General features: G+C 40.1%; 1 protein-coding gene across 1 annotated transcript in view; it reads right to left on the bottom strand.

Annotated features, from left to right (window-relative positions):
• Positions 1-12,904, bottom strand: part of NRXN3 (neurexin 3) — an 887,537-nt gene that overhangs the window by 575,472 nt on the left and 299,161 nt on the right. Inside the window, exon 11 of the mRNA XM_032445108.1 lies at positions 5,043-5,246. Within this exon, the coding sequence (XP_032300999.1) occupies positions 5,043-5,246 (204 nt within the window). The remainder of the gene's footprint in view (positions 1-5,042; positions 5,247-12,904) is intronic.

Here is a 12,904-nt window from a genome sequence, read left to right as displayed (position 1 = left end):
CATTGTAGCCCTTACCCTAAGAGGTAGATTTCTGTTTCAAAGAATAATGAGACCAGGCCACTGAGGGAGTGGCCCTGACAACTATCACGGTACCATCTGATCTCCAGACTCTGCAATGCTACAAAAAAAGTGCCAGAAAAAAACACCTGATCTTGCTCCAGAAGAATCAACACCTGAACAAGCCTTGGTCCAGCTAGGTCAGCAGGTTCTTGCTTGGCTGCTAAGCTCCTACATCTGCCTGTGGTACTACACCAGCACTGCCACACGCTCCCGCACCTGGGCTAACACTGATGCACTCTGCCACAAAGACTCTCAATCCACCACATTACTTATCTCTACAAAGCGCTTTCTTACACCAAGCAGAGGTATTCTAATATCCAATTCCTTTTCTGTTTTACAAATGGAAGTTAGTCAAGGTGCGGTACTTCAGTACCATGGCAATTGCCAGAAGAAAAGAAACTAGAATATCTAGGGAGCCATCAGGTTAACAGGCCTTTAAGAATTGAAAGCGCATTGTAGAGAAAGACATTAAAATCTCACACTATTGCTGTTGGGCAAGCTATGGAAGCTGCAGTTGCCGAGAAGTTCTGGAAAAAAAATTAATCTCAAGTCAGTCACTGAAAAAAGAGGCATCAAAAGCCAAAGGTGCTACACTAGCACAATACTTTTTTATTTCCTTAATCCTGATCCTTGCCCAAAGCAACAACAAAATTACAGTCATGAATACATGAAACTGTTTTCTCCCTCTTACATCAGTTTCTAGAAACAAGGAAAATACTTGGTTTCCTCTAAACTAGTATAACAGCACAAAGCCCAAAGCTAAGGATGCTTTCCCTGACAGTAAAGTGAAGAGTTCATGCTCAGCAGTTGCAGAATTCAGGAATGATTAAAAGAACTGCTCAAGAGTCACCCAGAAGTGCAGTAAGACTTTTGATAATTATCATCTAAGGCTCTCAGCACTGTTATCAGCTTCTACTGATGTGATTTATTTCGTTTAGGTATGGTTGTATTCCTGTCTTTAAAAAAAAGTTTCCTTTTCTTTGGACTTCAAAGATGAGTGTGCCTAAACAGCTGTAAATCCAGTAAGCAGCCAGTTCTACCACTGAATGAGATGTCTGGAGGACAGACATAAAGTAACTTCATTTCTGTAAGGACATGGGGAGCAGGATGACCTGAAAAGAACTTATACAGTTACTTTCTGCAATTGTTATTCCTATTGTAAATCAGATACTGCTTCCTCAGTGCATGGATGCTTAGGTTTTCCAGAGCATATCACAAGGAAACTAGGACAAAGACTCTTTCCTTGCAGAAAGGTTAAATAGCTTCACTCCAGCTAACTAATGTTCAAGATTCATTGTTTGAATACCATTAGTAACAGACTAATGAAGTCTCCAGGAGTTATGTCTGTGTTTCTTACTACTGTTCTGTATCTGTATTTTTTTGCCACAGAATGGTGATATTTACATTATCTGCAATTGCTGAGGTCCCAGCCTGTCTTTTTCCTTCAATCTATCACCTTTGCTATGGGAGGACAAAGTGTTTGGTCCTTTTGAAGAGCATCCACATGTGATTATGGAAGAGCACTTCAAAGTTAGATAGAACAAGAAAGATAATCAGAGTCTGACAACTTTGAATCAATCTAGGTTATCCCCTGTGGGGAAGTCAGATGAGGCCCTGTGCATTCTTCCCCCTTGCTACAATGCAGCTCTTTGTCTCCCTTACTTCTCAGACTGTATACCTACTTGTTAGTATTAAAGGGAAGATGACAGATATGTATATATATTTTATTGTAATAAAAAAGTCACTGTATGTATTGAGTATATAAAAAAAGCATGTCTAGGAACACTTTTTCACATGTGCATGCATGATGCAAAATTTGGTCTAAAAGTTCATGTATGTTTAAAAAAAATGTGTATGATCTGTCTTTACATATGAATTATTAATAAAAATCTGTACATTTTGGAAAGACAAAGATGTCTCTGAAAACCCTAAGGAGAAAAGGTAGGAGACAGGCATAGTCGTATTTCTTTGCAGGAGAACTGACTCAGATAACAGGTTGTAGGCAGAATTTGTTGTACACACCAGTGCCCTGAAGCTGAGTCTATCCAACAAGAAACAAAACTAAAATATTCTTTAATAAAAGTCAGTGAAACTATAATTTTCCCATTCACCAATGGGAGGAAAAGAAAATGAAGGTACATCTCCCTACAGGACCAGCCATTTCTTTCCCTTTATGCAAATTTCAGCATCAGAAATTAGTCCCAAGCATGTTCCAAGCTATTACGTGCTTCATCTCTCTCTCTCTCTCTCTCTCTCCTTTCACTGTGCACTCATTTCCTCAGAATCCTTATCAACAGAAGTGAGATCAGCGTCACATTTAGACTTGTATTCTTCACACAACAAACACTCAAACTACTGTGAAACTTGCTGTCAACATGCAGACTGGACTGCCTCAGGGACTGACATGGGAAAGGTCTGAAACTACTTCCTCTCTCCTCTTTCTTACAGAATTATTTACCACTGCTCTTATCCCTCCCTACCTTCTACAGCAAGCCCCCATGCCCACTGTATGATGTATCCCCCAGCTGAAGCCAGGACAACACTGTGTGTGTTGAGGAGGTTGTGGGATATGCCAGCCCCTGCAGGCTGCTCTGTACACTCTGTTCTCAGGGCTGTTTGCTGTGCTGGCCGCAGGCTTCAGGCCTTTGAAGGGTTGAATACCATCTTTTGATTTACTATGGCTGATGGGGTATGGGAAAGCTTTACAACTGAAATACATAGAAGAGTAAAAAAAATAATAATAATAATTAAAAAAAAAAAGAAAGAAAATAAAAAAACAACACAGGAAATACCTATATAACCACACAAATGATAACAAGTAATCAAATGGAATAGATCAAAGAAGAGACAACTCTTAGTAATAGTTTTAAATGACTCATAAGAAGAGCACAATTATATAATTCACCACTCAAAACAGTCTCTGTTTACACACACGTGTCATTGGTTAGATGCTCAGGGGGATAGTGACATGCAGCAAGTCAGCTCCAAGCATGATCAGCTTCAGAGGGTGTTTATTACATTTCTGACAGGTAAGAGGATTTTGGCAGGGTCAAACGATGAAGACTTGGTTCTTATTTGTGACATTTTGGCTATAATCAGTCTCCTTAAAGTGTTAGGTGTGACTTCTAGTAAACAGCAGAATTTAAGTGGCTCAGTTAAGATCATCCCTACTTATACTTTCTTTCTCCAACAGCAAGGGAACGCTGCGGTTTTGAAGGCAAGAAAGTCCTGAGTAAAGGAAAATACCTTAGATTTGCAACACTTCTTTGGAGAATGACTTGAAAGAATTGAGTTTGGCATTCTTACAATAAGTTGAAACAGTGAGAGATCAGTGTCAGCACTATTTCTGTTTGAGAAACTACTATCCTAGTTGAAGCTGACCTATTTCCTTTGCCCACTACCTGCTGAGTATAGCAAATATTCCTAAGCTAGCTGGACACTCAGTGGTGATTTAAACTTTTCCAATTGTACTAAACAGAAACCATATCTCGTAGTTCTGTTTGTTTGTTTGTTTGTTTTTGCCTTTTCTGTTTCATTTTATTTCCATAGTACAAATCTTGTCACTATAACCCTTTGGACAGAGACTACTGTTAATAAACATGAACTTGCTTAAGTGCATGTTCACCTGCTTCAATTCTACCTCAAAAGTTAATGCTACAGTCTCATATGAGATTTAAATTATATATATATAGAATTAATTTTTTAAAACAAACTGGCCACTTACTGGACAACATATTTCCCAGGTGAGGATAAGAAACATTAAAATCATCACTCAAGCTCAACTGTGGCACAGAAAGTCCTTGGTAAGTTTACAATACCTACCTAGGACATGAGTTGAAAAACAAGAGCCATTACTACAGGTATGGGTTAAAAAAAAAACAACAAAACACTGCTACACTCTACAAAATCACTACAGTTTGCTCCTGATATCAACATAGTGGGACTTCCATAGTGCTGGTGTTATTAGCTCAAAATAATGTCACAGCTTGCTCCTGTCAGATTTGGAATTTTGAAAGCTGGCACAAGCTTTTGCAGACCACGAACATCTTTAACAATAAATTACATCAAGTACCCTGGACTTCAGAAGAGGTTTAATATTTTCCAGTATCATGACAGTTCTGCCTTTTGATCCAAAATCTCTTCTTAGTTATATTGCGTGATTCACATGAAGCAACAAGTTGCATCAGTGTAAATGAAAGAAAACTTCACCTCCTGTGCTCACGTTCTTTAAAAAGGAGGCTATTTGTCATTCACTGGTAAGAAAATTGATAGATGATAATCAAACAGCTCACTCATTCTCTTAAAATATTCTGCTATTATTATTATTGAACACGTTTCTAATGGTCTTTTATTATTTTCTATGACTCTAAGGAGACAGAACACAACTTTTTAGGGTGTGTGTGTGGGGGTGCACTTTCATTACTGTTGCCTTTATTTTAACAAAGACACAATCAAAAGATACCAAAAGCTGAAAGATAAAGGAATTATGAAATAGAAATAATTAGTAGCTTAGCAAAATAAACTAGTTAAGAGCAAGCTGTAGCAAACATTGGCAAATTCTGTAAAAGGTTTGGGATTCACAAGACTTCTGCTTGCCACCATATCCATTTTGCTTAATTCTCATATTTGGCTTTGACTGTTTTGAGTGATTCTGAATGAATGAGGGATGTAACTGATCAAAAGATGGACCAAGCAGCATGTCTCACACAGAGCTCACCAGTCCCAGACCCAGAAAGGAAACTTAAAAACTTAGACTTTAAAACCAACACTGTTCATAACAAGGAACTAACAGCAAATCTCCATGCAGCAATACAAGTAAGAGTTAATCTCCACAGAGAATATAATTATGAAGGTCTCAGCAGCTATTTTTGAGATCAATCCAATCCAATCAAACCAACAGAAATTAAACAAAATAATTTAAAAAACCACTAACCACAAGCCCAAACTAAGAGTGAAGGCAGTGGGAGGTTTTTATACGATACCTAAGTTGACCATAAGTTTGACACGGCCTCCATCCAGCTCCAGGCGCAGAGTGTCAGCAGAATCTCGTGAGGTGGTTGCCATCAACAGCCCATAGGCACGCTGGGACATGAAACGGAAGGACACGTCTTCTGCCTCAGTATGCATGACCATAGGCATGATGATCTTCATGTACATGCTGCCATCATAGCTCAAGATAGAGGCCTCTGTAAGGAATCAGCAAACAATTTCAAAACAATGAAAATAAGTTATGCTTCTACATGATCTCCACACCTAAGGAAACCTGACATCTATTAAAGAGCACTGTGTTTACAGACACTTGCCACACACTCCAAGAACAGTATATCACTCTGGAGTAGAACAGAGCTGCTGTTCAACAACATCCAGCAACTCTAAATCATAAGAATGAGGGGGGGGAAAAAAGATGTATGTTAGCTTGGGGCCCTTTTGTGATAATGAGCTAGGACAGCCTCCATTTTTCATGTCTTCCAGAAAACGCGCTTTTCTCCATTAGTCCATCCTATCCTAACACTTGCTGGCGTGACCAGCTCAAATGCTTCTCCTAGGGCATTTAGTCTTGCCTCCAAATATTCAGTTTCTATTTCTGTTGCTCTTAAGAGTTGCTGTTTACTGAGTAAGGAATTTCATTCCATTATTGGGACTTTAAAGGAAAAGAGAAACAATATACAGCTATAGTCTGTGGCAACACGGTCCCTCAACAATAAATCTTAAATGCAAACTTTGTACAACCACAGAATCTAGAAAGGTGACCATGGCCTAAATAGACAAATCAGACAAGAGGTACACAGAACAAGCAAGAAAGAATTAAGTCCTTTATTTGTTCTGTTGTTTCTGGAGGTAGAATTTCATTTATCAAGTTAAGCAAGCCTAGCCATTAAATATGAATTATCATTAATATACGACCTATACAATTCTCTAGAAGAGAGAATTTATTTTAGAGAAGTGAAAAAAACCCATGTAGTTAGAAGTAGCAGAATGAAAAGGAACATACAACATCTAAAGCAGGAAAATGAAAATGTTAGCAAAGTTTAAGTTAGACTAAGAAGAGTTTTGCCTGTGGAAACTGGAAGTTTTCTCTGAAGGGATAGAGTTACTTGTGAAAGAAGTGCAGCAACCAGTATGACATGACAATCATTGTTTCAGTCTGTGCATGTGCTCTAAAGCACTTCTACCAGCAAAATTTACAAGTCTGCATAAATATGTTAATGAATGAATCAGAGCATCCCCTTCCCCCAGAACCATTTCCTACCGAAGACAGATATGTAGATTACTTCATGTAGGACTTTTAAAACAAAGATATGAATAAAAATCCCAGAGGTAGAAAAAGAAGACTGATTTAAACTCTCCAGGCACATGAAATGAATCCTCTGTAAAGCACTCCTACCAAGATTCTCACCAGCCTCCCTACCTACACAAGGAAAGAAAACACAGCATCAACTTAAACAACAAACATTTGGAATATACATGTTCTTCTTAGGCATTTCCATTTCAATAATCAGCCAATCCCCTCATGCTGATAGGAGTGGAACTTCTAGAGGGAACAGTAAGCTTATTAGAGCTAATTCTTAATAGTCCTCTCAAGGCCTAAATGTTTGGTGCTAGAGTAGGAGAGTTGGATGGGAAAATGAACAACCACAAGTCCATGCTGGAAAGGATCCAGAGTGGCTAGAAATAGACATGCAGTGTGGTAAAAAATATACAAAATAAGTGGTAAACAGTGAATATAGTTACAAAACATTTGATGGGGATCACTGTGGTTGGGCTGGTGCAGCAGCCCATCATACTAACAGACAGCATGCAGCACCTCTGCTGGTCATGGGATATACAAACTGATTAAGAAAAAAAACTTCTCTGTGAGCACTGTTAAAGTAACATGTCTGTGAACAACATCTTTATTCACCAGTGTTCTAAGCTGCACTCCCCACGCATTGTCATGGTCTATATGCACAAAGTGCTCTACATGCAACACCCACTCAGCCACACATACACCTTCTGGGTACCAGCTGCCAGTGCTGCTCACATCTTCGCTTGGCCAAGAAACAGAGTGGGAAAGAAAGACATTTTTTTCAAGGTGGGGGGAAATGGTTTCCTACTTTTCAAAGTGCAATTCTCTTCCCCCTCATGTCTGCATTTCTTTCTTACCACCCACAGCTGCAAGCTGGAACCAAACGTACTGTACATTATAAATACACTCAAAGTCAATGTGTATGTACACACAAACCCTCCTTGCTCTCTCTCCTCTCTGTGTGGATTGTATTAGAAAATGCAGTCAAGCATGAAATGGCTCTTTTGATGCCTTCAGCTCAGATGAGCCTTGCATGAAAAAGCTGTGAGCCCTAGCACCTGAATACCCGTGGGAAAGGGAATGGAGAGTATCAGGACCATGAGTGGGAGTCGCTGACATAAGCACCTCATCTCTGCTGCTTTCTTGCTCACATAGCCATGCCTTGGGTACTTGGAATTACCCGAGGGGGTGGAGGGGTGGGGGGGGAGGGGCTATGCAGACACTGCAAGACAATAAATCAAAAGAGTAGTAATAATGACTCTCTTCCCTTCTAAAATAACTCATTTGTGCCCTTCAACTCCACTGTCTCCATTGGCAGATTACTGTCTGTAGACAAGAAATGCAAATGCTTATTATTATATTTGTGTAAGAACAATACTAAGAACACCCAGAATTGCTGAAGATGGCACAAAAATCTAGAACTCAGTGTTTTGAATAGTTTCTGAATTAAATTCTGAAGTCGAAAATGTCAGGGGGGGGGGGGGGGGGGAAAAAAAAGAGAAACCCACTAAATTCCTAAATTAACCCCAGATTCAAATTCTATAAGCATGACTTGTACTTGGAATGAATTACACAGTGACATAAAGCCAGAGGAGCCCCAAGGCCAAAATGTAATGTAGGAGGCAAAAAAAAATCTCATACAGAGGAAGATCTCTCCTTCCCACCTCTTGAACTCCTTGCTTGTTCTTCTAGGTATTCTTTGCTAAGCTCTGCCCACAGCATCCTGTGTATGGAATGCAAAGAGAACCTAAGGGTTCTCAATATAGTTCCAGTCACCATACTAACAGCCATGTCAATTTATAATTAGTAGAGACAAGCCAGACAGAGGAAAGCTGAAAGTACATTTCCAATTGGAAGGGATAATCAAAAATAATTTTAAAATCAAGACAGTGTTTCAGCTGATATTCAATAGTACCCTAAAGCAGGTATTACTTCAGTTTAAGTTAATGTCTCTTTTCTGGCCAATCTCATACAAATACAGCACTGAATCCTTGCAACAACTATGCAGATAAAATCAAATAGCCTGAAATAGTTGATGCAGCCTCTACACAACCATGTGAGAAAATGAGTTCCTGCCCTTGTGTGTGCCCTGTGCTGACCTGAGCCTGTTCCAGTCCAGACTACCTAAGCACCTGACATCTTTTAAATGTAAGAAATGTCATTCTCACCTTACAAGTCTTCACCATCTGAGGTATCTAGAAGCGTTTTCAGCTCATCTCCTTGCAAGCAGAGCTTTCCCTCTAACTGTAAGAATAGTCCTTCAGAGGGGGGTATTGCTTAGTAGCAGTCCCAGAAATAAATCATATCTCCTTGTCCTAACAGCAGTCCCCAAAATTCAAGGAATGGCACATTATCGCTAAGCAACACACATAGAAAATCTGCTGATGATTGAATGTAACCTGGCAACAACTAGGTGACCTCAGACTCCTGTGCTGGCAACTTTTGCCTGAAAACAGGCATTCATTTGATTCTCCTTAGCCAACTGCAGCAAAGGGACTGTAACACTGATGTACAGCACCATAAATACAAGCAGCAGCAGCAACATAGTTATTCAAGTTAAAATATATGCACATTCCTTCCACCTGTCTATTTTCAGGGTAGCTACTATATCTGGAGCAATGTGTAGCACAACAGATTTCACCCATGCTGCAGGGACCTGCATTATAGACAAAATATCTAGAGCTGCATTTATCAGCGATCTCAATGCCAGAAGCTTCATCGCCATTAGCTTGGAGATGGAAAGAGGAAGAAACCAGGTGCTAGTTCAAAACTGCCCTGACATAATGCCAGAGATCTGTGAAAATCGATATGTTATTAGGAGCAATTAGCTTCCCAGTCTTGTGCTCTGAGACCCTGCCAGCTTTAATTTTGCACTTAGCATCCAAAGGAGCAATTTACTGCTGCTTCCCCACAAAGCTCTGCATAAACATCCTAGGGAGGTGGCAACAGGAGTACTCTTGCAACACAGAGATAGAAAAATATTCAGTATCTCTTCATGCTCTTTCTCTTGGTTTCTACCCTTTCTCCTGTATTAATCTCCATTCTTTTCTGCTTTCCATCCTTTTCAGCTTTCCCAGAATCCTTTGTTCTTCCTTGTGGTTTTCCCCCTGTCTCCCAGACTACAAAAGAGCTTTCTTTTTTCTTGAAATCTCCAAAAAGATGACCATGAAAGAATAAGGAAAAAAAAATATCTCCTCTTCATGAAAAGTTCAGCTGAAGTGAATGACAGTAAATCAGGGCACACTATGCATTCCTCATACAGTCACATTCAGGAGAGTCAGCCATCACTCCCCATTCCCACTGAGTAGGGCTTCTAGAGAAAAGCATTAACAGCAGAGAGGCATAATAGCAAGGACCAAGAGTGGAAAAGAACTAACATGTTAGTTCAAAACTATAGGAAATACAGACTGCACATTTCCACTTTCCTGCAAGAATTCAAATATCCTTCAAGATCTTGACCTTAAGAAAGAGAGCCAGACATCTCTTTATAAATCTTTTTTACACTGAAAAAAAAATCTGCTGTATTTTAAGATAAATGCATATTTTTCCTGCTCCTCCTGCTAGCACCGCAGAACCAGGAGCACTAGGAGAGAATGGTTCTATATACAGAACTTACAGCTGTGCTTGAATTCCCCTCAAGACTGGACTTACATATTATCCATACCCATTTGTAATAGCAGCACAGCATTCAGTCTCTTGGTGCCAGCATATAGAGTGGGGTGCCCTGAGCAGGCTTACTAGATGGCTGCCCCACCACACTGCTGACTCAGTGCCTGCTGGCCACAGAATCACAGAATTGTAGGGGTTGGAAGGGACCTCCAGAGATCATCGAGTCCAACCCCCCTGCCAAAGCAGGTTCCCTACACCATGTCGCACAGGTAGGCATCCAGGCGGGTCTTGAATATCTCCAGAGAAGGAGACACCCTGGGCAGCCTGTTCCAGTGCTCCGTCACCCTCACTGTAAAGAAGTTCTTCCGCACGTTCGTGTGGAACTTCCTATGCTGAAGTTTCATCCCATTACCCCTAGTCCTGTCCCCATGCACTACTTGTGGTCATCCACAAGGAAACCATAGCTTTTACAAGTTGGTATGTCAAAAAGCAGGACTCAGTTACAGCTACTCACAACCACTCATCTGCAACAGGAGATGATTAAACCAAATGAAAAGCTAGCCAAGATCTGTCCATAAACTTTTCCATTAACCTCTAGCAAATCCCATCTGTTTCATTAGATGGAAAGAAAGATTTCCAGGAGTGTCCCCATACACTCACAGAAAACACAAGGAGGTACAGAGATTCTGGGGGCCTAATCTAACTGGTTAAACTCTGCACAAAGAATAGAGTTTCAACTTAGTTCAGTGTCAAGAAAAGCATTTGTAACTGTAAAAACAAGTTGTATCTTACAAACTTCAAAGAAATTATGTTATCCAGAAAACCATCATCCAAAACAATCACAAACATGCAGAAAAAGCAAGGCTTGATCCCAGAGCTTCAAGGCTTGTTTCCTCAAAAACTCAGTGCAGGAGCTTATTTAAAGTAAGCAGACTTCCTGCACAATAGGTTCTGAAAGAAAACAGAGTTTTGCCTAAGTGGAAGCAATGGAAGTTTTGGGAGCATTATAATCATTTAGGCTGCAATCATACTGTGACCCAAGAGTTAATGCTCCTGTTTTTGTGTGGAAAAAAAAAAATGTAATGGGAATTTTAAATACTCACAGGCAGTTATGACTTCAGATATCACAGAGGGGCAGAAGCAGGGTTTCTCCCTGACAGCCAGGAGCCATGTGAAACCTGACAGGCCTGCAGATGGTGGCCAGGTCCAATCAAGGCAGCATCATTGCAATATGGAAGGTCCAAGGTCAAGTTGGGAGGTCTATCAGTCAGGCCCAGGATCAAGTACAGCGATCACTGGGCAGGGCAACAGTGAGAGGGCCAGGACACAAGCACAGTTGAGCAGACCCATGGCTGGAGGGGCAGAGTGGTAGGGAGCTGGAGTCTGGCCCTGCTGTGGCCTCCCTGATGCTGGGGCTAATGGCTCTGAGGCCAACATTTGGTCTTGAGCCTTGTGCAGGGTTTGGGGAGCTCTGAGGGACCGAAACAGTGCCACAGCAGGGTAGCAGAGGCACTGGGGCAGGCAGACCCTAGGGATGCTCTCACAGCTCATCACTGCTCCACAGTGATGTGGAGCCAGCAGTGCTTTAGTCGTTTTCCTCCCCTGACCCAAAAAGAAGCCCATGTCTGCTCTATGCATGACAATGCTTTTTCCAGCAAACTGAATTTTTTTCTTGGATGTCTCACACTGAAGTGCCACAGATCTCACCCCATGTACCCTGCCAAACAGGAATGAATAACTAGAAGGGATGTAAATGCAATTCACCAGCATTTGCAAGGACAGTAACAGAAAACAAAACAAAATATTCACCTAAAGGGAACCGTTAGAAATAAGATGGAGTTTTATTAGTCTAGCAAAATTCACTGCAAATAGTACCACTAATCACCAACTGTAGGTTTACTGCACTAGCAAGAACAAAGCTGTTCTGCTTTAAAGATTTCATCCTGCCAAGATGTCAATAGCATCTGCATTAGCTATTATGCACTGAAAATTCATGAAGATAAAGCAGTTGTTAGAGAGAGAGCACCAGAATTATAAGGAACCTGGACTGTTTCTTCTGATGCATAGCTACCTCACAGATCAAAGTATTTTTGTAACATTAATCCCAATTTCTCTTTTCTTCAAATAAAGACAATCACTTATTTCCTTATTCAACTTCCCCATCTACTGTACTGTATCTATCTACTTTACAGAAGGACCTTCATATACTGAAGTTCTGCATACCATTGCTCACAACTCCTCTGAAGAAAATCCCATTCACTCAGCAACTTCCAGTTTTTATTTTCAATAAGTTGCCTCTTCTGTTTTCCAGCTCTGATATATCTCTGATTTGTATATTACTGTCTTGAATTCAAAAGCTCCAGATTTGAACAGTGCATGTCAGTTAAGAGCAAATGAGCACTAAAAGTAGCATAATTACATAAGACACCCTTATCAGTACAATGTGTACAAAACATTTCCAAATGAGCAGCAAACGAGAGAGATAATGGAGCAAGCTTCAAGGCATTCATCACATTTTCAGGGATGCAAGAATACTGGTGGAGCAGTAATAATAATTGTCACTTATAAGGCCACAGCTACAGACAAAAATTGCTAGCAAATGTTTTCATAGATCAGATGACATCTGGATGAATATTTTTCATCAAATGTTTCTTTTCAAAATCTTGCAAAATTTATTGCACAGCATTATTTGGAATATTTCAAGACTTTCAACAAACACTTAAGTCTGAAAATAGCTTAGAAATGCTGGTGGGATAACATAAAACAAGAAGTTCCTGAAGAACATCTGAAGTACAAACCAAACCTATTTATTTACCTTGAAAGTCAGAACAGAATAAATATCCTATTTACCATTTCCTTTGCAATACCACTGTTTCCTCCCTGTTCCAGTATGCTATTTATTTCCTGTTTCCTAAGTTGTTTTTTCCAAACACAAGTAGAAATATCAAA

This window comes from Coturnix japonica, chromosome 5 (genome assembly GCF_001577835.2).
Source record: "Coturnix japonica isolate 7356 chromosome 5, Coturnix japonica 2.1, whole genome shotgun sequence".
NCBI lineage: Eukaryota > Metazoa > Chordata > Aves > Galliformes > Phasianidae > Coturnix > Coturnix japonica.
The sequence above is the reverse complement of the archived record's forward strand: the minus strand, read 5'-3'. Positions and strand labels throughout refer to the sequence as shown.